The sequence below is a fragment of the Mastacembelus armatus genome, chromosome 9, assembly GCF_900324485.2.
Source record: "Mastacembelus armatus chromosome 9, fMasArm1.2, whole genome shotgun sequence".
NCBI lineage: Eukaryota > Metazoa > Chordata > Actinopteri > Synbranchiformes > Mastacembelidae > Mastacembelus > Mastacembelus armatus.
The window spans coordinates 17736028-17758755 of NC_046641.1; the positions used below are offsets into that span (position 1 = coordinate 17736028).

Sequence of the window (22728 nt, forward strand, 5' to 3'; positions counted from 1 at the left end):
AGCACATGTTGAAATTGATAATCAGCTAGATGCAGATGCCTTGTCTGTATAACTACTTGTCACTCTTTGATTTACTTTCAAACTGTGCAAAAAAAGTGTGTAAAAAAAGTATTAAAAAAATATAGCTACTCCAGATGAGATATATGAAAATTGTGTTGACATTTAAAGCACACATACACAGGTCATTTGGACACACTTAAAGTACACGCATACACATAATGGTGGAAAGTACCTATGAACATTTACTAAGAATTGTCCTTAAGTACAATTTTTAGATAATTGCACTTTATTTATTTTAATTTTATGACATTTCCCATTCTATTCTATTCCATTACATTTTATAGTATAGCCTACTTGTAACTACATTTATGACAGCAAATTGCTTTATGGAAAGTTATTTTAACAAAGCATATGATGACTCTTTAAAAACATTATTACAGATTTAATTTCAATGACTACAATAACTTACAAGTAGCTCCGATTTAAAATGAGGACTTTTACTTTTGATACATTCAAATTGTGTTTATTTTAAATATTGCATAGACTCATTAAAGATTAAAAAAAATTAACGTTACCTCTACCCTAAATCGGTGTAACCTGTAGGAATTGCATATATGATGTTTATATATTTATATAATCTTTTTAAAGTTATTTTTACCCAAGCCAGAATTGACAGCGGGCTGTATGGGCCAAGGAAAGCAAACTTGTCTTATATCGCTCTCCAGCGGCTCGAAGCCGAAACGTTGCATGGTATTTTGTTTGGCGCCGATGGAGGGAGTCACTCCTGAGATCTTTGGTCAGTCAGACGGCAGAACTTCCGGTCGGCATTTTGTTCTACGAGAGGAGAGCCTCTTGATGATCGCAACAATCGTCATATTTCTCATTTACTGTCGAAATTGGCTGCACTTATTGTTTATGTCGGCGCAGACCGACTGAAACTCCGAAGAACGAATGTTTCCCCATGAATGTACGCTGAAACATTCACCCTTGAGTGACGGAAGACGAACGAATCGGTCCGACCCGGATTATTGTTGATAGCTAGCAGGCTAGCTAACCAGCTAGCTGGCAAGCCAGTCGAGTTCCTTCTGGAGGAGCTGCGAGAGAGAAGAAAGGGGGAGCTAGAGACACGGACACCAACCAAGCTAAAACATTCCCCTCCCTTTGAACGCAACATCCGAAGGTAAATATCATCACCTATCTATCTTTACGAGCCGAACTTTACAAAACGCGTTTATTAATAACAACATTAATAAACGCTCTGCTGTGAGACCACCTACGGCGTCGTAATCGTTGACCGGGAGGTAACGGAAGCTAGCGACCTAGCCAGCCCAGCTAGCTAGGTGTGTTTTTGCTCCGCCGAGGCGCACGGCCTCAACTGGATGTCATTTGTCGAGCCCGAGGATTGGGCCGTTGCCACGGAATAAGAATCCGTGCCGCTGCCTTTACATCTACCCTCACAAACCCGTCGCCTTTTTCCGAGCTCAAGCAAAATTAGCTATAACCTTCATTAGCGTAACCCCGAGTAGCGCTTCCTTGTCTTATTCGAATCGCCTCCCCTTTATTTGAACGGGGAGCAGCATTAGAAGCTAACCAACAACAGTCAGAGCTAGTTAGCATAACTAGCTAGCTATTAAAACACGACTATTGTTGTTAGCGAGTGTCGGGCACCTAGCGGCGGTGTCTTAGCTGCTATCATAAGTGTAACAGTAGCTTCGCGGTTAGCTCGGAGCATCCAGGCAGACAACTTCTTGGCAGTGATGGTTTTGTTCGGAAGTAGCGCGGTCCAGCTAACTGGGGTAAACAGTTAAATTAATGCTAGCGGCAGTTATTCGTCAAGTTAGGGTTATTTTGTGTTAGTCGAGTCCTTACGTTGTGTTTTGGTTTTGGTAGGACCTTTGGCAGGGTTAGTGTTGGTTTTGCTTGCTGGTCTGTTTTGAAATGTTTTGACACACTACGGACTGAACACAAGCTACACCGCCTCCTCTGTAGTTAACATTACTTCACTGTGGGAGTTATGGTAATGCTTTCAGTTGGAATCGTTAACTTAGATATTTTTGCGACCACAACAAATGTAGGTAGGGTGCTTTCTGCAAGTTAGCCAGTTTGCAGAATCCGTACGGTGGCTGCTGGCTACTGGAGGATGCAGACCCCCATTACTGCCGCCACCATCACAGTGCATCTGTTCCTTTGTGCTGCCTCCTGCCTGTCAGTCTCACAGCTGTCAGCCAAGCCCCTGCCTACTGAAGGAGACCACATAATCTTTGGGTGCTAGCGTTGGGGTAGCATTGTAGCTAGCTAATGTAATGTTTACAATATTCATCTATGATCCCATATTGTCTAGAATCGGTTTCACGTATTTACTGTTTGACCTCAATTATGGACTGGCACTCAGCTCTGGTTGCAGCATTGTGATTATAGATTTATATGGTATTAGTAATATGCAGACGGTGCTGACAGGGTTCGTTCATTTCATTAGAAGTTATTGAAAAGCATTTCACAGAAGGTCAATAGAGATGCATACTGTTGCATTCCAGGTTTGAAGGTTCTGTAGCAGTAATGCAATTTTGAAGTGCATGTGTGACAGTAAGTGTTGTCTGGCCTTACTCTAATAGACAGAACTTATTTTATTTGTGTTAAAGAAGTTTCAACTGCAGGTTTATGTCTCAAAGTCTGATACAGAGTCATATTCTCTTCCAGCAGATTGAAGGAGTAGGACTTTTTATCTGAAATGTCAGTGAGTCCACCCGAGACTGCACAGAATTCTTCAAAAAGGTATTATCTTAGTGGTTTGTTGTTTATCTTTTTACTATCTTGACATTGCTAATAATAATGCCTGTTTATAATTTTAATGTCTACAATATGGACGTACATTAATCCCAATTTTGTGTCATGGAGATTAATGTGGATAGAAGGAGATCCCTCCACTGGCCTTTTTTTGCTTGTTGCAGTTGAGCTAAGATATTTTAAAAATTGCAGCCTAAAGTTCCCTGTGTTTTTCATTGACCTCTTGTACAGTCTTACTTAAGGTGACCAGGACATCTAACAAGCAAGAGCAAGAAAGATAAATTATGTTCCAACCAAAGCCCTAATTTATGTATATATATATCATATCAAGCTGTGTAGAGCCCCTAAAATTAATGATGGCACTTTTTAGTGAGTTTCACTGTTTTGGCATTGTAATATGTACATTTCAGACAAACAAGAATTATTGATAAAATAGAAGAATGTGTGGGTCTGTATTATATGCACTTTATAGTGTCTGCTGTATCAGTCAAGTCTGGTCTTCTATATTGGGGAACATTATTTTTATTTATATGCAGTAATGGCAACTTTGTTGTTATATTTACAATTTTAAGGCCTAGATTCAGTCTTCTGTGCATTTATATCTGTTAAACATTTCTTAAGGCTGCACTCACACAAGTGGCATGGCATTCCTGAACCTGCCTCTCTGTCTCCCAGCATTTCCCCTATATGCATTTGGAAGCAACACACTGCCATTGCAATATTAATAAGCGCTGCTGAAATTTCACGTTCATTAATATTCACATCGAAATGTAACTGGTGCAACTTTCTACATTGCTGTCGGACCTTGTTGAACTGAGGCAGGCAGCCCCATAGTTGGTGCTGTAGGGGTGGCTAAACATATGTAAATGCCATTTACTCACATCAGAAATTGTGAAATAGCATTTAGACAGATTTAACACCTGTTGGTGCACTAAAACTATAGGTGCCCTTTATTATTTACATCCAGAAATTCTAACACAGAATTTTTGGAACATTGCATCCTTTCTTCACACCCCTTATTTTCTCTTAACATGGACTAAGTACACATCCACCTCATGTAACAGACTATAATTACTACTTGCATGCGAAACAGCTCACTGGAAATATGACATCTTAATTGAAAATAGTGACCTGTTGAATTAAAGAGCATGATGTTAGTTGTGAGCCCTCAAGGTGGTCTGTATACATAAAGTTGTTTGTTGCTTCTTTTTGTTTAAGTTAGCTTGAGAGCAACTTAACAGCTGTTAACCTTTCATTGTTCACCACAAAGTCAGCAAACCATCACTATTGTAAATAACATGATCCAAGCTTGGTTACAGCTTGATGCAATGTTATATTTTTTAAAACAGGTGCTTTTTATATTGTAGAGAATGGGGAAGGGGTGAGGACAAAGAAGTTTTCACTCTGTCAAGTTTAAACAAGTGAATTTTGCATCAGTTAGTTATTTCACAGACAGGACTGCAACAGTAGATAGAAGCGGGACAGCCTGCACTGAAGAAGGACAGAGCTCTAAAGATGTTCCCTTGAGCAGTAGAGAGCTACTGAGAACTAGCTCTGTCTGGGTGACCCTCTCACCACTTGTCAGATGTAAGCCTATCAAATCAAAGTTAATAGAGCATTATAACACAGAAACCAAACATGTGGGATATAATTTCAATGTTCCTCCACTGGTGCATATCAGTGTAGGTCTCCTGGATGCAAACAAACAGCAATGCTGCTAAAATAAATTACAGTGGAAACACTCTACACTATCCCATTCAGAGGGCACTGTGGTTCGCTTATGGATTGGCAACATAAAGAAATAATACGCTATATGTGTATGGAAAGGGTGAGATCCAGCTAAAATGTCAAGAAAAGCCAAGGACATTGCAATTTGTCTGATTGATAAGGTTGAATAAGACATTGATTTATGGCCTGCAGATCGCAGTATACAACATGCATTTTCTCCTTCACAAAACAGAAGACAGCAGTATAGCATCTCACCTTTCACTGTTCAGTTTGTCAATAAGTAATATTTAAGTGCATTTTTATTGTTTTCTTTTAACCCCCTTTTTCTGCTTTTGCTTTTTACATTGCTGCTCTTTCTCTCCCTATGCCTTTGCCCTCTGTCTTGCTCCTTCTGTCCATCACTCCATGATGCTGTTTGTCTTCCTCCCTCCCTTATTAACCTCCCTCTCTCCTAGGTGTCAGGAGATGTGAGGACGGGTGTCGTCCATCGACCCCCTGATCTACCTGTGTATCAACACACTCCCCCACCCTCACCTTAAGCATGAATGGGGATATGCCTCATGTTCCCATCACCACTCTTGCTGGGATCGCTAGCCTCACAGACTGTGAGTGACATGCAGTTTTCTTCCAAACTCACAGTTTTTGTTCAGTTTCCTCTTTTAGTGTAATAGGCCAAACTCAAATATTCTGTCTGAACAGATGTAAATTTGCAATTGTGATTGCATATCCTTTTCTGCCTTTTTCTCTCAATTCTGCACCATATGTCCTGTATTGCTCATGCTTGTTTCTCACCCTCTCTCTTTCTCATCTTTGTTTACTCTCCCACCTCCATCCTTTCCATCATCTCTTTCTCCTTGTCACAGTGTTGAACCAGCTACCCCTCCCTTCCCCTCTCCCGGCGACCACCACTAAGAGCCTCTTATACAATGGGAGGATTGCAGAGGAAGTTACCTGCCTTCTGGGCTGTCGGGATGAGAATCTGGCTACCCAGCTAGCCCATGGCCTCAACCAGGTCTCCACAGAGCACATGTGAGTATAAAAGGGAAAGTGTCAACACCACAAAACTTTGTCATGATCCTTAACAGGGACAGTGTCTACATCCAGATCTATGACAACTTGTTTCCCTGCAAATGGCTCTGTCTCCCTGTTACAGCATGGGGCCCCTAATAATGTCGTTTTAAAATGGTGATGGTGATAAACAAATTTTAGATATTTGTTTAGCAATTAAAATAAAAAAAAGATGAATTTTAATGATATTGAAACATGGAAGGCATAACATTATTGCTAGAATAAATGTTAATGTATTCCCTTTGAGAAAATACTATAGTTGAAAAGTCAAGGACTATATGTTGTGTAATGATATATATTTAGTTGATATATATTTAGTTGTCTATATATACATATGCACACACACACACATATACATACATATCTGAATCAATATAATTCTTTATATTTTCACCAAAGTGCTGGAAATCCAGTTTGGCCATCCAAACCTTCCTATCTTCTGCTGATGGATTTGCAAAATTACTCATAAAGACCTAATACAACCAGATTTTAAAAATAGCTACATCTGCTATTAGCAAAATCTCTGCAAAGGTGAATTTTCTTATTGAATACTGAACTTTACTTTTAGCCCCAAGTCATAGATTATATATCTCTAATTGTGACACCTGTGTAACTTGCCTCCATTCATTTATAATGTGACTGAATCTATTCTTTGTGTGTTTCTAGAGAGCTGAAGGACAACCTGGGTAGTGATGAGCCAGAGGGCGATGCACCACTGTTGCTGCAGACCATGCTGGCCAGGAACCCTGGCATCTTCAGGGAGAAAAGTATGGATGCACATACCTGTTGTGCAATATGACACGAAAGTGTAAAATCACATAGAAAAGCTGCATGGTGAGATGTGTAAACGAATACACTATATTTTCGTTTCTAAATAGATGTAATGCAGCAGCCAATGGTACCACCATTCAAAATGACTCAAAATTCCATGCATAGTCCTGCCCAGTCTGCAAACTTCCAGCCAGCTGCCATTTCTCCCAATCCATCAAGGTGGGTCAAATTACAGGTTTGCAGATCTTTGCAGATGTATGCTGATTTAATATCTAGTTTCATATTTGATTTTCTTTAAGTATTGCAAAACAGCGAAAAGGTATTTTCTTTACGTTTGCTAATATTATATTATATTGCACTACTATTCATGCAACTTCCTTAATTGGTCAGTGTTTCTCACCCTGGTTTCTCCTCTACTTTGTCCAGTCGGTTTGTGGCACCGCAGACTGGGTCTAGTAGCCGGTATATGGGCCAACAGAACAGTCCAGTACCTAGCCCCTACACTCCTCAGAGCCCTGCTACTGCATACATACAGCAGTATCCCCACCAACAACCACCCAGCTATAACCAACACCAACAGATACAACAAGGTGAGAATGTTTGTGTGTGTGTTGCATGTTTGTGTGGTGTGTGAGAGGACAGAGGTCTTGAAAGATGGACTGGTGCTTCTTTGGGCACCTGGGTGTTGGACATTGAGTCACTGAAAGTCATTTCATTACATGAATGCAACAAATTTTCATATTTGCATATGAGGTTTACATATTGTTGAATTTGACATGCCACCTGCATATCATTAGATGATTAGAATGAGCATTGGTCTTTTTCAGTCACCTATGAAGTGTGCATGTAAAGACAAAAAATCCACATTTACACAAACTTTATGTGAAGACCAAATTTAAGCAGATCTGTCCTTTGACAGAATTTCATGGGTTCTTACAGTTATGCTTTTTGTCATGACTACATCTCTGGTAAATTTGCTAAGCTCTACATTTATTGTAATGGAAAATGCATTTAAGCCATTTGGAGAATTACCACCTTAGAGGATAAGGCTTGTGATTCACTGTTTTTATTTGAACAAATGCAACACGTAGACTAAATTAAATTTTGAAATTTGGATTCATAGATGTTATGGTGACAGGGTCATAGAAATTCACCAGCCTCACCTTTTAACATGGTGGAGGAGTTCGTTACAATTGTCGGTGGGGGGCAGGTCAAGACAGGGATTTAGATGGGCTTTATGCTTGTATTGTAGTAGGATTCCTGTGACGTGGATGTCACTTAACTGGTAGGGTTGGTGCATGAGATACCAACTGGATATTACTGCACTCACCTCCATACACAGCACTGATTATGGAACTAAACTCATGGCAAGGGCATTGGACTCTTTTTTTAGAGGTTTGGGCACTTAGAGAAGGAGAAGGGCAGATCTATCCACCATTACGTCCTGGTGTCAAGTTAAGTCAGAATGCCGGAGAAACTACTGGATCTAATGTGCCATGAACTAGGAGTGGCTGAAGCCCTTGTCTGTTTGGTCTTCAACACCAGCGTTAAAGTAGGCCATCAAGCTGAAGGAGGAGGCCTTATTGACATGTTTCCAGTCGGCTTTGATGGATCTTGTTTGTGACGTTCATGAATTTCAAGGTGCAACAGAGTGAGCAAAGTGTCTGTTTTTGCAACCACAGAAGTGCTTCCACTCCGTGCAGCACCTCTTAGGTCTCAGGCCTTGGTTTGTTGCTGGAAAATGGTGGATTGTTCCCACTGGGTTGTGATTGTGGAGCTCAGGCATCCAGAGTATAGTTGCATTGAAAGTATCCAGTTAAAGTGCCTAGAGCACCTGAGTAGGATGCCTCCTAGATTCCTTTCATCAGAAGTTTTTTTTTGGGGAGTGTCCAACTAGTGGGAGAACTCAAGATGGACTTGAAACATGCTGGAGAGGTTTTACATCTTGTTGCCTGTGAAAGCCTTGGAATTCCAAAGGAGGAGTTGGACAATATTTCTAGACAGAATTGCCTTGCTTAGCTCGCTGCCACTGTGACCTGATTCTGTATAAGTAGCAGAAATTAAATGAAGGGGCCATCTTAGAAATCGAATTCTTGAGTTTGTATTCTGAATGCACTCCGCTCGATGTTGCACTGTGTTGCTTGGGATTAGCAGCTGTGGTTTTGCAGGCAATTTTGTGCATAACATACTGCTACTTTTCTTGTTAAACCGCTGTTAATGTAAACTTACGTCTTTCAGTGGCTTCGCTGCAGAGGCTCTCCACCTTTTTCAAATTTCAATCAGAATAAGCTGTGATCAATATAAAAATGTAAGGATTGGATAAAAACTTGGAAAAATTAAATTAATTTAGTATCAGATTTAATTAGTTCTGTTTATGCTTTATAGTTTCATAATTCTGACGTTTACAGTTTATTTTCTAGTGAATTTTAATTGTCCAACATTTAGTGATCTGTTGACTGTTATCATCTTTTAATTATTACTAAGAATTCTTTGTTTTGGGTTTATGTAATGGGCAGGGTTGGCTAGAAAGTCCATGCCCTCTGAACAGGAAAAGTGATAACTGTGGCTTCTAATATAAAATGTAATTGGTTGTATTGTTGCACTTTTGCATTTTGGGTGCTGCTGTAGGGTGTTGAAGTAAAATGTTTTACAATGTCTTACATAGTGGTTCCCAAACAAGTTAGCAGCTGAGAGCCATAAAATATTCATTGTTTGCATCTTGCACGTTTGGTCTAATTACGTGTTTTATGTGTAGTGATTGATATATCGGTAATTAATTCTTGCTGGTTTTTATAAAACCTCTCTGTCAAGAACATCTGTCCATTTCAAGCAGTTAAACTATTGAATTATTCTGTCCAGTAAGTGGGTATTTGTTTTAGATTAGAACCCTTTGATCTATAAGTGAGTAAGTTTTTTTTTTGTTGTTTTTTTTTTTAGGATCAACAATGTTATAATTGTTTCACTTGGATGAATATTTTAACAATGACCTTTGTCTTTTTCTAATCTAACAGTGTCTGTGGCGAGTCCTTTGGTTCCTGGTGGCATACGAAATATCCATGAGGGCAAAGTACCGGGACAGATCGCCAATGCTGCCAATCACCATTCAGAGAGGCATGGCACCGAGGAGTACCTAAACATTGTACACCGATTGGGAAATGAGGTACTACTGAGTGTTTGTAGTATCAGCCAAAACGACATTTTCTCCCTCTAGCTTTGTAAATGGTTTATATGAATTTCTCTGGTATCAAAAAAGCAACAGTTGGCATCTGCTAGTAAGCACTCCCATGTAAGAAAAGCATTAAAAAAAAAAAAACTCTGACTGTTGTGCATTATAACACAGAAACAGATTGGGGAAGGAATTCAGGTACATGATTTTACCAGCTGCTTAAGGTGGAAGAGAAGAAAAGTAATATAAGGTGATACTTTGCTAGGGGTGATTATGTAATGCTGACTTAATATTAAATAATTTTAGGGATTTATCATCTATTAGTATTTCCATTTAGTCTTTTTTAACACTATTTTTGAAGTGTTAATAAATTATGGTTGTATTTGGTCACACCATTATTTATGTAACTACAGTATAAAAGCGAAATATGTACATTGGAGTCAGTTTGCACTCGTAGAAGTTATGTGCAGCAACTGCTGGGCAAAAATTGGACTTTCTGCTTATTGTGTTAACACCTTTTAGTTTGAAAGTCCAATGTGAAGCTAATTTCTGATCGATTACATTTGTCTTGTGTGTGTGTTTTGTTTTTTGTTTTTTTTTGTTTTTTTTTCTCAGGAAGGGGACTCTACCATGAGGAATCCTTCTTTCCCTCTGAGGTCTCCACAGTCTGTGTGCTCCCCAGCAGGGAGTGAAGGAACACCCAAACGTAAGGCCAGAGGAAGAGGAAAGGAGACACTACAGCGCATTCACCCACCTCTCCTCTTAATTTAGGGAAAGGCATTTTCAGCTCAAAGTTGCTCAGAATTTGAATTTTACAGTAATCCAGTCGGTTGAGGCCATTATCTCTCAAAATAGTACAATGCACTGTGATTTTCATTTCAGTCAGTCACCATCTTCCTATATAGCATTACATATTATTACAACACTGCCAGTTGTCATCACAGTGCTGTCAAGTATTTGTGCTTTTTATATGCTTTTAGAGGATAACTTTTTTTTTTTTAATTCTGTATTGCTTCCTCTCAGCGGGTTCTCGTCCCTCACTGATTCTGCAGTCGCCACCTCCCTATGCGCCTTCACCAAGAGAGGGAGGACCAGACCAGAAACAGCAACTCCAGCAAAGGAAGAAAGCCCCAGCAGTGAAAGAGGAGAAAGATATGTACGATATTGTTAGCTCTCCCAACAAGGACTCTACAAAACTGACCCTGAAGCTGTCCAGAGTCAAGTCAAATGAGTCTGATCCCTCTGGTAAGTGAAGATTTAGGGTCAACTAAGATTTAACGGACAGCAATTTTTTGTTACACCTTTTCCTGCACATCTAGTTTCATCACGTCACAGCTGTTTTGTCGATTAGCAATAGGTATGATGTGTTTTATAATTGAAAAATAAAATATTTTCAGTCAGAATCATTGGAATACTGGAGACCATCATTCCTTTAAATGATAGCCTTTAAAATGATTTTTGTTGATATCGCAGGTGAAGTTGTGCCAGGCATGGATCAGAACTCTGACACTATGGAGGCAGACCTGGGCTTTCAACAGGTGCCTGTTGTACAGCAAAATCTAGGGGCCCGACTGCAACAGCAGCAGATCTCACAGCAGGCAGGTGGTGTAAGTGGTCTCCAGCCTCCCAGTTCTCCTTATGATGAGGCAGAGCTGGATGCCCTCGCTGAAATTGAGAGGATAGAACGAGAAGCAGCTAGTGAGAAATGCTCCAAGGAGGTGCAAGATAAAGGTGTGTTGGAAATCTCAAAATATTATTATATGGATGAAAACAGTTAGTGTTGACATCTTTAGTGGGTTTGTTTGGGTTTTTTTTTTTTTTTTTTTTTTTTTTAGTAGTTTTATTGTCATGCCTCTTGTTTTGCAGACAAGCCTCTGAAGAAGAGAAAACAGGACTCTTTTCCCCTGGAGCCAGGTGCAGGGGGACCAGGTGGCCCCACAGGTGCCCCAGGCAGTGGGTCAACAGGAGGGGGCAATGCTGGCAAACTGACACCGCAAGAGGCCACCGCAGCTGGGAATGGTGCCAGCCGCCCTCCCCTTATGGTGAGCATCGACCTCCAGCAGGCAGGCCGAGTTGATGGCCAGCTCGACCCCTGTCTGGCTGCCCCTATTCCAGCCCTTGAGGCCCAACGCTGGCCTGAAGAACCAGCTTGTGGGCCAGCTGCATTGGAGGGTTCTGACACAGCTTTGCGGTTGAAACCTGATGGACGACCGGAAGTCATCAAGAACAGGGTCGATAAACATGATAGTAGAAGAGAAGGTCGGGAGTCATCCAAGCATCGACATGATGAAAAGTCCTCGGATCGACGAGGAGAAATGCCAAAGTCATCAAGTCGAGGAGAACATGGACGAGACAGGGATCGAGAATCTGACAGAGACAGGAGACATCGGAGTGAGACTGGTAGTCGTGACCGACGCTCCCCTGACTCTCGCTATCGAAGTGACCGAGAGAAGTCTGGCTTCCGTGCTTCATCCACTGGAGAGCTTGGTCGGAGCAGCAGCAGGCAAGATGGTTCCAAAATGTCCTCATCTGCATCTGGGGCTAAACTTCCAGATTCTTTCCCTGCTCAGCTCCTGGGAGGACATAGTGGCGCACTGAAGAACTTCCAGATCCCTAAGGTGATCTGGGCTGAACCAAAGCTACCCACCTACCAATCATTCAACTGTCACTGCCTGCAGTCTCACAAAACCAAATATCACTCACTCTTGTTTGTTTTTTTGTTTTCCCATTAGTCAACTTTTTCTTTATTTTTGGGATTGGTCTTAAAATTCAGTTAACATTAATATTCTGTTAACATTAACCCACATGTAACATCTGTTTAAAAGTAGATATAGTTCTGTGTTGAATATTCTTATTTATTACATTAGCTGTGTGTAAACAAAAGCAAGTACCTTAAAGAAATACTCCCCTGGGTAATTGCTACACAATTTTACATGCATACAATCCACTGTTCTCATGACAGTGTATGTTTGTTACGGATAGGGTAGAGGACATCGCAATTTGAAAAGTCTTTTCTCATTGGCCTAAGCAATTAGATTAAATTGTTTTTATCTGAGAGGGTTAATATAAGCATTGTCTCTGGGTGTGCTGTATTTATTTTTGTAATTGCTAGGACAGCACAACCTGGACACAAACTTTAGCATGCTAATATGTGTGCATCAGTTAAAGTTTTACTTCTTTGTTGACAAGAGGACCCATATGCCATATCCAGTGTCCAGTTTTGGCTCTTCACCCATGATGATAGTGAGTAGTAGCAGCCCTCCTGGATGGTTAAAGTTTGAGACAACAGTGGAGTATTCCTTTAAGTCTTTGTCATGACAAATATATTGGAAACTAACAATATCACTAAGGTCATGTCACTCAGTTTGAACCATTGTTCATATTTTTCTCTTCTGTAGGAACAGTTCATATTTTTTTCTCCAAAACTATTTGGAAAAGTGTTATTTTATTTAAGTTTGAGCTTCAAACTCAACAAGGGGCTCTTCTGACTAACTTTCTTTTTTTATTTTAATCTTTTTCAGATCAAACGTGATAAGGAAGGCAGTGGGTACACTGAAAGTCAAATGTGGGGCCAGCCCAAGGTTAAACTGGAGAGACTGGGTCTGGTGCAGGACTTTGAGAAGAGGCCTAAGCCTATAGTGGTTCTGAAAAAGCTCTCTGTTGACCAGATCCAGAGGATTATCCGGCACAGCAAGTCCGGAAAGAACAGGATCTCCTCAGGAAAGTCTAGCAAAAGTAAGAGCAAGAAGATGTGGAGCAGCACTTAGTTTTACTTGTTTCATCCAAGTAGTTTTAAAGGAGTCTTTCACTCTGTTTATACTGTATTTTCTGTTCATCTAAAAGAAAAATAAAATCGCCTTTTTGTTAATAACTTGAAAATGTTACTGTGAAATTTTCAGGTGGTATGGACCCGGCAGTCCTGAAGGAACTTCCACCAGAGCTGCTGGCAGAGATCGAGTCAACCATGCCCCTGTGTGAAAGAGTAAAGGTGAACAAGAGGAAGCGAAGCACCGTAAATGAGAGGCCCAAATATGCTGAGGTCAGCTCGGATGAAGACTTTGACGCAAATGGAGAGTGTAAGTCAGATCATTCGATTCGTATAATTTCTCACTCCTAATCTTTGCACAAGGTTTGATCATTTCATCTCAGAAATATTCTTGAAGTGAAATCAGCCCAAAGACATGACTCTCATTTTTAGATTTAAATGTTTGGTGTGGATACCAGTTTGCGTTATTTTGGAAAAAACATTTTTTTTTATATTTTAGGATCTAATTTCTGTATGTTTTAATGTTTACAGCTGCAAGGAAGCGGCAGCGTCGAGACAAAGACAGGGCCTGGGAGTTTGAAGAAAGGGAGCGCCGGGGTTCAGGGGATCATCGGAAAAGTGGCCACCGGGATGGCCGACGGGGTTCAGGCAGTCGCTACCGGGACTCCTCTGAGGAAGATTCACCACCCCCTAGCATGAGTGAAGGTTTGTAGTCCATCATATCTCATAGCATCTCAGATCATGTTTCTCTTTAGTTTGACAGTGATAAACCTGCATTGTGAGTGTTTGGTCTTCTCAGTTAAACCTAAAGCCACATGAGATTAGGAGACTTTATGTCCATATACCGACACATTGATGATATCACAGACTGGAAAGCATTAAAGAAAGTGGATCCTTAGTTTACAGTGGTGTGAAAAAGTGTTGGCCCCCTTAATAATAAAAACCTTAATTTAAAAACTGCATGATGTGTTTACTTGTGTTATCTTTGACTAATATTTAAATTTGCTTGATGATCTGAAGCATTAAAGTGTGACAAACATGCATAAAAATAAGAAATCAGGAAGAGGGCCAAAACCTTTTCACACCACTGTACTTGTCAAAATAAAATCTAGGTGATAAGGGTAGCTTTTTAAAATAATTAATTTTATAGGGACAATGTTGTGCATTACATTTACAATAAACCACCTAATAAAAGTCTAAGACGAAAATTCTGTTAATCAGTTGCCAGAAAAATGAAGATGAAAGAGAAACAGAAGAAACGGAAAGCATATGAACCTAAGCTGACCCAAGAAGAATTAATGGACTCGTCCACATTCAAGAGGTTCTTAGCAAGCATTGACAACATACTGGAGAATCTGGAGGATGTGGATTTCACTACCATGGGTAATTATCAGTGATCACTGGCTTTCAAACTGCCACTGTAGTCAGTTTTGAAAATACAGATATATCAGCTTCATTATATTTTATTGTGACTTTGTGTAATATTTTGTTTGGTGTTCTCCAGCAGCAGATGATGATGAGATCCCTCAGGAACTGTTGCTTGGTAAACACCAGCTGAATGAACTGGGCAGTGAGTCTGCCAAGATTAAGGCCATGGGCATCTCTAGCAGGGTATTGTATAGTACATGAATATAAAGACTTTTGATGTTGTTGTTACGTGATGCTGCTTCAGATATAAGTCTAAATGATGTCCTCTGTTGCAGATCCCATCAGACAAGCTGGTGAAGCTGCTTAACATACTGGAGAAGAATATCCAGGATGGGTCCAAGCTCTCCACCATGATGAACCATGTGAGCCATCTTGCTCCCTCCTTCGTTGCTTCTTCTTTGAAAATATTATTTTCATTGGTGCTCAATTAATATGATATATGACAGAAATCCCAACATCCAGAAAATAAAAGCATATTGTCACTGACACCAAAAGTAGAGAAGGAAATCTGAAGTGAAGTGAAAGTGACCAAGTATGGTGACCCATACTCGGAATTTGTGCTCTGCATTTAACCCATCCAATGGACCCACACACACGGAGCAGTGGGCAGCCCGGGGAGCAGTTGGGGCTTCGGTGCCTTGTTCAAGGATCTCACCTCAGTCATGGCATTGAAGGTGGAGAGAGTCCAGGCTATTCACTCCGCCCCACCAACAATTCCTGCCGGTCCTTTGACTCGAACCCGCAACTTTTGGGTTACAAGTCCGACTCTCTATCCATTAGGTCCTTAATTTCCACCTTCAGTCTAGTGGTAATGTGTTTGTATTCTTTCCCCTTCTAACCCTAGGACCATGATGCTGAAGATGAGGAAAGACTTTGGAGAGACCTGATAATGGAGAGAGTCACAAAGTCAGCAGACGCCTGTCTGACAGCTCTCAACATAATGACCTCAGCACACATGCCAAAGGCTGTCTACATAGAAGATGTCATAGAGCGGGTGCTACAATACACCAAGTTCCATCTTCAGAACACACTGTACCCACAATATGACCCAGTCTACAGGGTGGACCCACATGGAGGTGAGGATATAAGCTTAGGAATAGGTTGGGAGTCTACCTTCATGCAAGCATATCATCTATAATAAAAATGGTCTAATAAACTGGGCTTCAAGTATCTGCAGGTTTTTTGAAACTGGGTAGAGATAAATTTGTGTATTGACCTCAGTGATTACCTGAATTGTATTGAAAAACATTCAACAGAATACCTGCAAAATATTGCCTTTTTTCCCATCAAAAGAAACAGTGGGTTTGTTAATATGTGATTTTATTTGATTCATGATCGCTAACAATTGGAGAAAAGGATTTACCAGGGTTGCTCTTATCCATCTAGGTGGCATGTTGAGCTCCAAGGCAAAACGTGCAAAATGTTCCACACACAAGCAACGAGTGATTGTCATGTTGTACAACAAAGTGTGCGACATTGTTAGCAACATCTCTGAGCTTCTAGAGATTCAACTACTCACAGACACCACCATCCTCCAGGTAAAAACTAGAAGGACTGTAGAACCATGCTAGACTCCAGTTGCCAATCTGTCAAGGCAAAAATGGCATTGCTAACCAGGTGATGATCAGTGCTGCTCTCTTTTGCAGGTTTCCTCCATGGGAATCACGCCATTCTTTGTAGAAAATGTCAGTGAGCTGCAGCTGTGTGCCATTAAACTAGTTACAGCAGTAAGTATTTTTGTTTTTGAAATGCAGTGTTTATCTAAAAACTATGTGCAGGTATCTTCTTGGATCATGTTATCCAGAATATTACATTGCATTTTTTGTCTACACCCCTTGCTGTATAATCCTTGCATGTACTTTCGCTGTTCTATGAAACCGAAGGTAGACACTAGCCTCCTTATTTCCTGTCTCCAGGTGTTCTCACGTTATGAGAAGCATCGGCAGCTGATATTGGAGGAGATCTTTACTTCTTTGGCCAGGCTGCCCACCAGCAAACGCTCCCTCAGGAATTTCAGGTAATTTGTCTTATAAGAATTCGAATTGATTTATGGTCATTGGGTGTTGGAACAATAGGTCTTTAAATGAGAGCATGCATTATTATAAGGCCACCAGTGTAGCTAAATAGTTGAGGCCTAGATGAAGACATTCTAATGTAAAAATGTGATCCCTTGAATAATACCAATAATGGTACCCTATCGTGTGTCCTGACCTCTCATGTCCATAGGCTGAACAGCTCCGACCAGGATGGAGAGCCGCTGTACATCCAAATGGTGACCGCCCTGGTGCTGCAGCTCATCCAGTGTGTCGTCCACCTCCCCAATGACAAAGAATCTTTCGAAGAGAACGACACCAAGGTAGGAGAGCACACGAATGCACAATATGCCAACTACATAAACACCTATTGACACATCATTTACTCACAGATAAAATGTTTCTTTTTCAGGTGGATCAAGATGTTTTGATAACCAACTCATATGAGACGGCAATGAGAACAGCACAAAACTTCCTCTCAGTCTTCCTCAAAAAGTAATTATGACTTTATTCTACCTTGAAATAAACCACATGCCTTTAAATTTGAGTCTTGAATTCTACTCAAGCTGTGCTTTGTACTTTATTTGTTTATAGGCATACAGTGCAAAATAATGCTGAAGAAAAACTCTGAAGAACTAACACCTTTTCTTTTGGAACGTAGCTCCCTCTTGTGTACTATTGCCAGTGCTGTGTCCTTGGTAGTGAGCTGAGATGTGTATCAACCCACCACTATTCTCACGCTGTGCATGCTGGTATTGCATGAGATATAAACTATGTAGGAGCCTACTTGTCAAATCCTTGGGCTAGAGTGTGTCAAGTAGTCAAGAACTTTATAATGTGTGATAGATTTATTCTGTGCCTTAAAATGTTTATTTTTTTATGTGCTTTAAATGTCTGATTGCTCCCTAACCTCTGCCCCTGAATGTAATTGCTAGTATTAATTTTTTTGTCTTTATACTCTCTCTCTCTCTCTGTTCCTGTGATTCCCCTTTATTGCCCTCTCTCCTCCTTCTGCTGTGCTCCTCTTTCCCTACCTCAGGTGTGGCAGCAAGCAGGGAGAAGAAGATTACCGACCATTGTTTGAAAACTTTGTCCAGGACCTGCTCTCAACAGTAAACAAACCGGAGTGGCCTGCTGCAGAGCTGCTTCTCAGTCTGCTTGGTAGACTACTGGTTAGTATGACGAGCTCTTTCATTGACCTGGAAATGCAACCTTTTGTGCTGAGATGTTTCCAGATTGCTAGCAGGGGACAGCTTTAAGATCCTTTGACAGAAAGGATGAGTTTTTAAAGGTTGCAACTCAGGAGAAGAGAGATTGTATTTATTGCATTTTAAGTATTGTTGTAGCTGTTCTTTAAGACATTTTTATATTGGTAATTTTGTTCTGTACTTGCTCAGAGATCAACACGATTGTTAATTTGTGGCACTGAATTATTTAAATACTATACTAATTCAAACAGCACTAATGTAGTATTAAGATATTTTTTCTTTTTAGTAGTTAAGTGAAAATAAATGTGCATCAACAGTGCATTTCTTGCCAACATGTGTTATGTTCTTTACCTGTCTCTGCCTCTGCTCCCATCAGGTTCACCAGTTCAGTAATAAGCAAACAGAAATGGCTCTGAGAGTAGCATCTCTAGACTACCTGGGTACAGTGGCTGCCCGTCTGAGAAAGGACGCAGTCACCAGCAAAATGGACCAACGATCAATTGATCGGATCCTACAAGAGGTAGAAATGCAGCTTCACTTTCAATAATCTGATGTTTATGACAAAAATAAGTGAAATAAAACAAATATCCCAACCTTTTGTACTAAATATGGATTGTTTTGTTTTAGTCTCCAGGTAATGATGAGACCCAACAGCTACAGAAGGCTCTACTGGACTACTTGGAAGAGAATGCTGAAACAGATCCCTCACTGGTGGTGGGTTTACTTTAGACTGACTGTGCAAGTGGTGATTTTAAACACTGTTGGACCTCTAGTTATCAGAAACCTATGCATGTACTAAGTGTCACATTGGCTTTTTAGTTTAATTTAGTCTCACATGTTTGTGTGTGTTTTTTGCGGCCTGTATGATGCTGGCACATTCATGTTTCCTGAGGAAGTAATTCCTTGGGCATTTATTCCTTCCTATAGAACGCTGCTGCTGCATAACACCGAAAACCATCCATTAAAATTGGTAGACATAAATCCACATTGTTAATCTGCTAAGACTTCTCAACAACAATACACTCCACCATTTCCTTTAGAAGTAAAAGGACACATTAAAGGCACACAACAATGTTGGCTTATAGTATCACTATGTTTAATTGAAATTAGTTTTTATTTGTCACTTCAGAATTATATTCTTTGAGTACATCTGATACTCTTCATCCTCTAGTTTGCTAGAAAGTTCTACATTGCTCAGTGGTTTCGGGACGCCACCACGGAGGCTGAGAAGTCCATGCGGAATCAGAATCCAAAGGATGATGACTCTTCAGATGGACCACAACATGCCAAGGAGATTGAGACGACTGGTGAAATTATGCAGCGTGCTGAAAAACGCAAGAAGTTCCTGCGCAACATCATCAAGACCACGCCAGCTCATTTCACTACACTGAAGTAAGGATTTGGGTTTTGGCAACATGCCACTCTTGCTTATTTGATTGTTTCTACCTTTCATTTTTGCAATTGTTTCTTTCTTGGTCTCCGTTACACTCTTTAACATTCTTCCTGTTTGTCCTTCTCATACAGAATGAACTCTGACACTGTGGACTATGATGACTCCTGTCTGATCGTGCGTTATTTGGCCTCCATGAGGCCGTTCGCCCAGAGCTTTGATATTTATTTAACACAGGTAAGATTAAAATAGTCTTGCTGTAAGTAAGTATCTTGTAGGAAACACGGCAAGTTCATAAAATAATCTGTACATTACTCACAAAGTATAATACAGGTGATATTAGGAGTCATTAGGTTTGTTTTTGTTTTGTAAACTGAAAAAGCTTTGGTTAATTATAGACTCTTTTTAATTTAATAGATCTTGCGAGTCCTTGGGGAAAGTGCCATCGCCGTAAGGACTAAAGCCATGAAATGTCTGTCTGAGGTTGTGGCTGTGGACCCCAGCATACTGGCAAGGGTATGTGAGGATCTGTGTGTGCAAAGACAATTTGTCATGCCCCATTTTTACATTAATTTCATAAACTCTACATGATGTGGGCTGTCTTAATGTTTGTTCTTGTCATATTCTTTCTCTGTTACAAATCACATTTCCTGTTCTGTTCTGTACAAGTACAAGTACACAAGTACTTTTGTAGTCCTATTTTTCCTGGACAGTGTACTGACACACTCTGACCATTTCTGCAGTCTGACATGCAGCGTGGTGTCCATGGTCGTCTGATGGACAACTCCACCAGTGTGAGAGAGGCAGCTGTGGAGCTGCTGGGCAAATTTGTCCTCAGCAGACCCCAACTCACTGAGCAGTACTACGACATGCTCATAGAGAGGATACTGGTAAGTTGGCCAGTCAAACTCATAAACACATTATTGCGTTGTTAGGTCCTAAACGTCCCATATGAACTGTACAGTCTGCACAGTCGATGTCTCAAGGTGCTTCCTCCACAGTCTGCCATTGAGACTACACTAATGAAACGATGATTGCTTTGAACAGACAATATTGTTTTGACCAGTTAATTGAGGCAATTATCATTCTCCATACTGTCATGGTGTGACATTGTCCAAAAATAATTATCGCACTTTACAAATGTATTTTGATGCTAATCGCAGCAGGTGGTTTTGGCCCAACAAATCTGATGTCAAAATTGTTAATTTATCAAGAGCCTCCTCATACTAAGCTTTTGAATTGTGATTCATTGTGCGTTCTGAATTAAATCCTCGAAAAACATCTAACTCTCTACACTTTTAAAACCCTTTGAAGCCCTGATCTTGGTTAACTCTTCACATGAAAAACAAGTGTGTGGATGGATCCACTGATGCATGCAGCTGTTTAACACATATGCAAATGGACATGAGGCCTCTTCTACAGGGGCATGGCTGTGTTTTTTATTTTTTTTATGGTCACTGAGTGTACATGAATAAACACTACAGTGATTGAGTTGAATGAAGAAAAGCTTCTTCATTTTAGATGTTATTAATAGTATAGTAATATAATGATATAAATAAGGAAACAGTTTTTAAAAAAAGCATACCATATTGGATTAATACAGATCACTTTGGTAATATAAGCTATCAATATTGACATGCAGTACTGCACAAAAGCCTTGTCCTTATTCCTTGTACTGAGCATTGGAGAAGTGAACACATTGAAATTGTTGTGCCTGTTGTCATGGAAATGTTCAGGAGGGTTCATGAGAAGTTCACTCTTCATTACAGTCTTATACTGCCACCTTCTGGTAGTTAAATGCTGTTGCATCAACAACACATTGCTTTTGTAAATGAAAAAGCCCTGTTTTGATGTAATGCTTGCAGTGACTTAATGAATTTGGTCCACAGGACACTGGCATCAGCGTGAGAAAACGGGTGATTAAGATCCTCAGAGACATCTGTCTAGAGCAGCCGACCTTCAGTAAAATTACTGAGATGTGTGTGAGGATGATCCGCAGGGTCAATGATGAAGAAGGTATCAAGGTATGGATAAACTGCTCCTTGTTTTTTTGACCAATATATTTGTTTTGAGATATAACATCTATTCTACTTGTCATCATGGTTCTTTTTGTTGTAATAGAATCACCACTGCACACATGTGAGTTTATTAGACTTAACACACAAACTTGTGATCTTTATAGAAACTGGTCAATGAGACATTCCAGAAGTTGTGGTTTACTCCAACTCCAGCCCATGACAAAGAGACCATGACTAGAAAGATCCTAAACATCACTGATGTGGTAAGTTAACTGATTTAACAGTTTGTTGCATGCAGTGCTAAAAAAAAAAAGAATAGAATAGAGTAAATAGAGTAATCTGCATATTCTGAAGGAAATGTAACAGCTGGGAGCCACTGCTGGTTCATGACATTTGAGTTGTGTTTTGTGGCTCAAATGTTATTAGCTAAAAAGTCTTGTGATTGAGGTAACCGTGCCATAAACATCAATAAAAGATTGTTAAAAGTTTAAAGTTATATTTTCCCTGATGCAAAATAATGTTATCTTACAAACGTGTTACTTTTGAAATGGGGGCTATTAATCCTAAAATGTAAAATTAACCGTCTTATTGATTATTACACAAAATTGTTCGGAGCTGAAATTAAAGTTCACACTGAGATTTGATCCACCATATTATCCTATGAGACCATTTGGTTTTGCATAGTCAGCCTGTCCTGTGTTGAATACAGTGACCATGAAGGTGCCACAAATTTTCTCAAAAACCATCTGTCAACTCATCTGGTGGGTTAAGGTTCACATCAAAAAACTCCTGTGGATTAGAATGTTTCATGTTGCAGGTGAAGAAGCATGTGACAAACTTTGAGATGCACAATTTGCTGCTGAGATGATGCTGACAGTGCAGTTTCTTCAGCATGGGTTAATTAACAGTTTTGCTATAATACCAAAGAGGAATAAAATGGCATCAGAGCGCGGTCACCCAAAATCTTTCACTCACCCTGCTTCATGTTGAGGTTCACAAAGTATGTTTTTAATTCTCATGTCTGATTCTTCTTCAGGTTGCTGCATGTCGAGACACCGGCTATGACTGGTTTGAGCAACTTCTTCAGAATGTATGTATTCAATTTTTGTGACTTAATTTAGTGGGAAGAGCATTAAGTGTTTAAAATGAGCGTGAACATGGTCTGTCTTGCTCTAGCTTCTCAAGTCTGAAGAGGAGGCATCATATAAGCCAGCCAAAAAGGCCTGTGTTCAGCTAGTTGATAATCTGGTGGAACACATCCTCAAATACGAGGAGTCTCTAGCAGGTATGCAAGTTCATCTCTCACATAAACTTAAACTCTTATCTTAATACAGAAAGTTGTTGACTTTTCTTTTAAAGCACAGACTA

General features: G+C 40.1%; 1 protein-coding gene across 4 annotated transcripts in view; it reads left to right on the forward strand.

Moving 5' to 3' along the window:
- The first annotated feature begins 797 nt into the window (after positions 1-797).
- The window catches only part of LOC113138637 (nipped-B-like protein A), a 28326-nt gene continuing 6395 nt past the window's right edge, over positions 798-22728 (forward strand). The window contains exons 1-35 of one of the 4 annotated variants that reach the window (XM_026321217.2): positions 798-1180; positions 2698-2772; positions 4968-5117; positions 5376-5541; positions 6247-6347; positions 6459-6570; positions 6778-6941; positions 9363-9511; positions 10133-10223; positions 10541-10762; positions 10991-11248; positions 11384-12135; positions 13039-13252; positions 13417-13593; positions 13815-13988; positions 14505-14666; positions 14788-14894; positions 14987-15073; positions 15556-15787; positions 16098-16249; positions 16358-16438; positions 16628-16728; positions 16938-17067; positions 17157-17239; positions 17784-17916; positions 18329-18472; positions 18580-18666; positions 19124-19344; positions 19477-19579; positions 19760-19858; positions 20086-20232; positions 21232-21366; positions 21525-21623; positions 22397-22450; positions 22537-22645. In XM_026321217.2, the coding sequence (XP_026177002.1) occupies positions 5054-5117; positions 5376-5541; positions 6247-6347; positions 6459-6570; positions 6778-6941; positions 9363-9511; positions 10133-10223; positions 10541-10762; positions 10991-11248; positions 11384-12135; positions 13039-13252; positions 13417-13593; positions 13815-13988; positions 14505-14666; positions 14788-14894; positions 14987-15073; positions 15556-15787; positions 16098-16249; positions 16358-16438; positions 16628-16728; positions 16938-17067; positions 17157-17239; positions 17784-17916; positions 18329-18472; positions 18580-18666; positions 19124-19344; positions 19477-19579; positions 19760-19858; positions 20086-20232; positions 21232-21366; positions 21525-21623; positions 22397-22450; positions 22537-22645 (5110 nt within the window). In that variant the 5' untranslated portion in view covers positions 798-1180; positions 2698-2772; positions 4968-5053. The remainder of the gene's footprint in view (positions 1181-2697; positions 2773-4967; positions 5118-5375; positions 5542-6246; positions 6348-6458; positions 6571-6777; positions 6942-9362; positions 9512-10132; positions 10224-10540; positions 10763-10990; positions 11249-11383; positions 12136-13038; positions 13253-13416; positions 13594-13814; positions 13989-14504; positions 14667-14787; positions 14895-14986; positions 15074-15555; positions 15788-16097; positions 16250-16357; positions 16439-16627; positions 16729-16937; positions 17068-17156; positions 17240-17783; positions 17917-18328; positions 18473-18579; positions 18667-19123; positions 19345-19476; positions 19580-19759; positions 19859-20085; positions 20233-21231; positions 21367-21524; positions 21624-22396; positions 22451-22536; positions 22646-22728) is intronic. The other 3 variants (XM_026321219.2, XM_026321220.2, XM_026321218.2) reach the window with 3 other exon arrangements.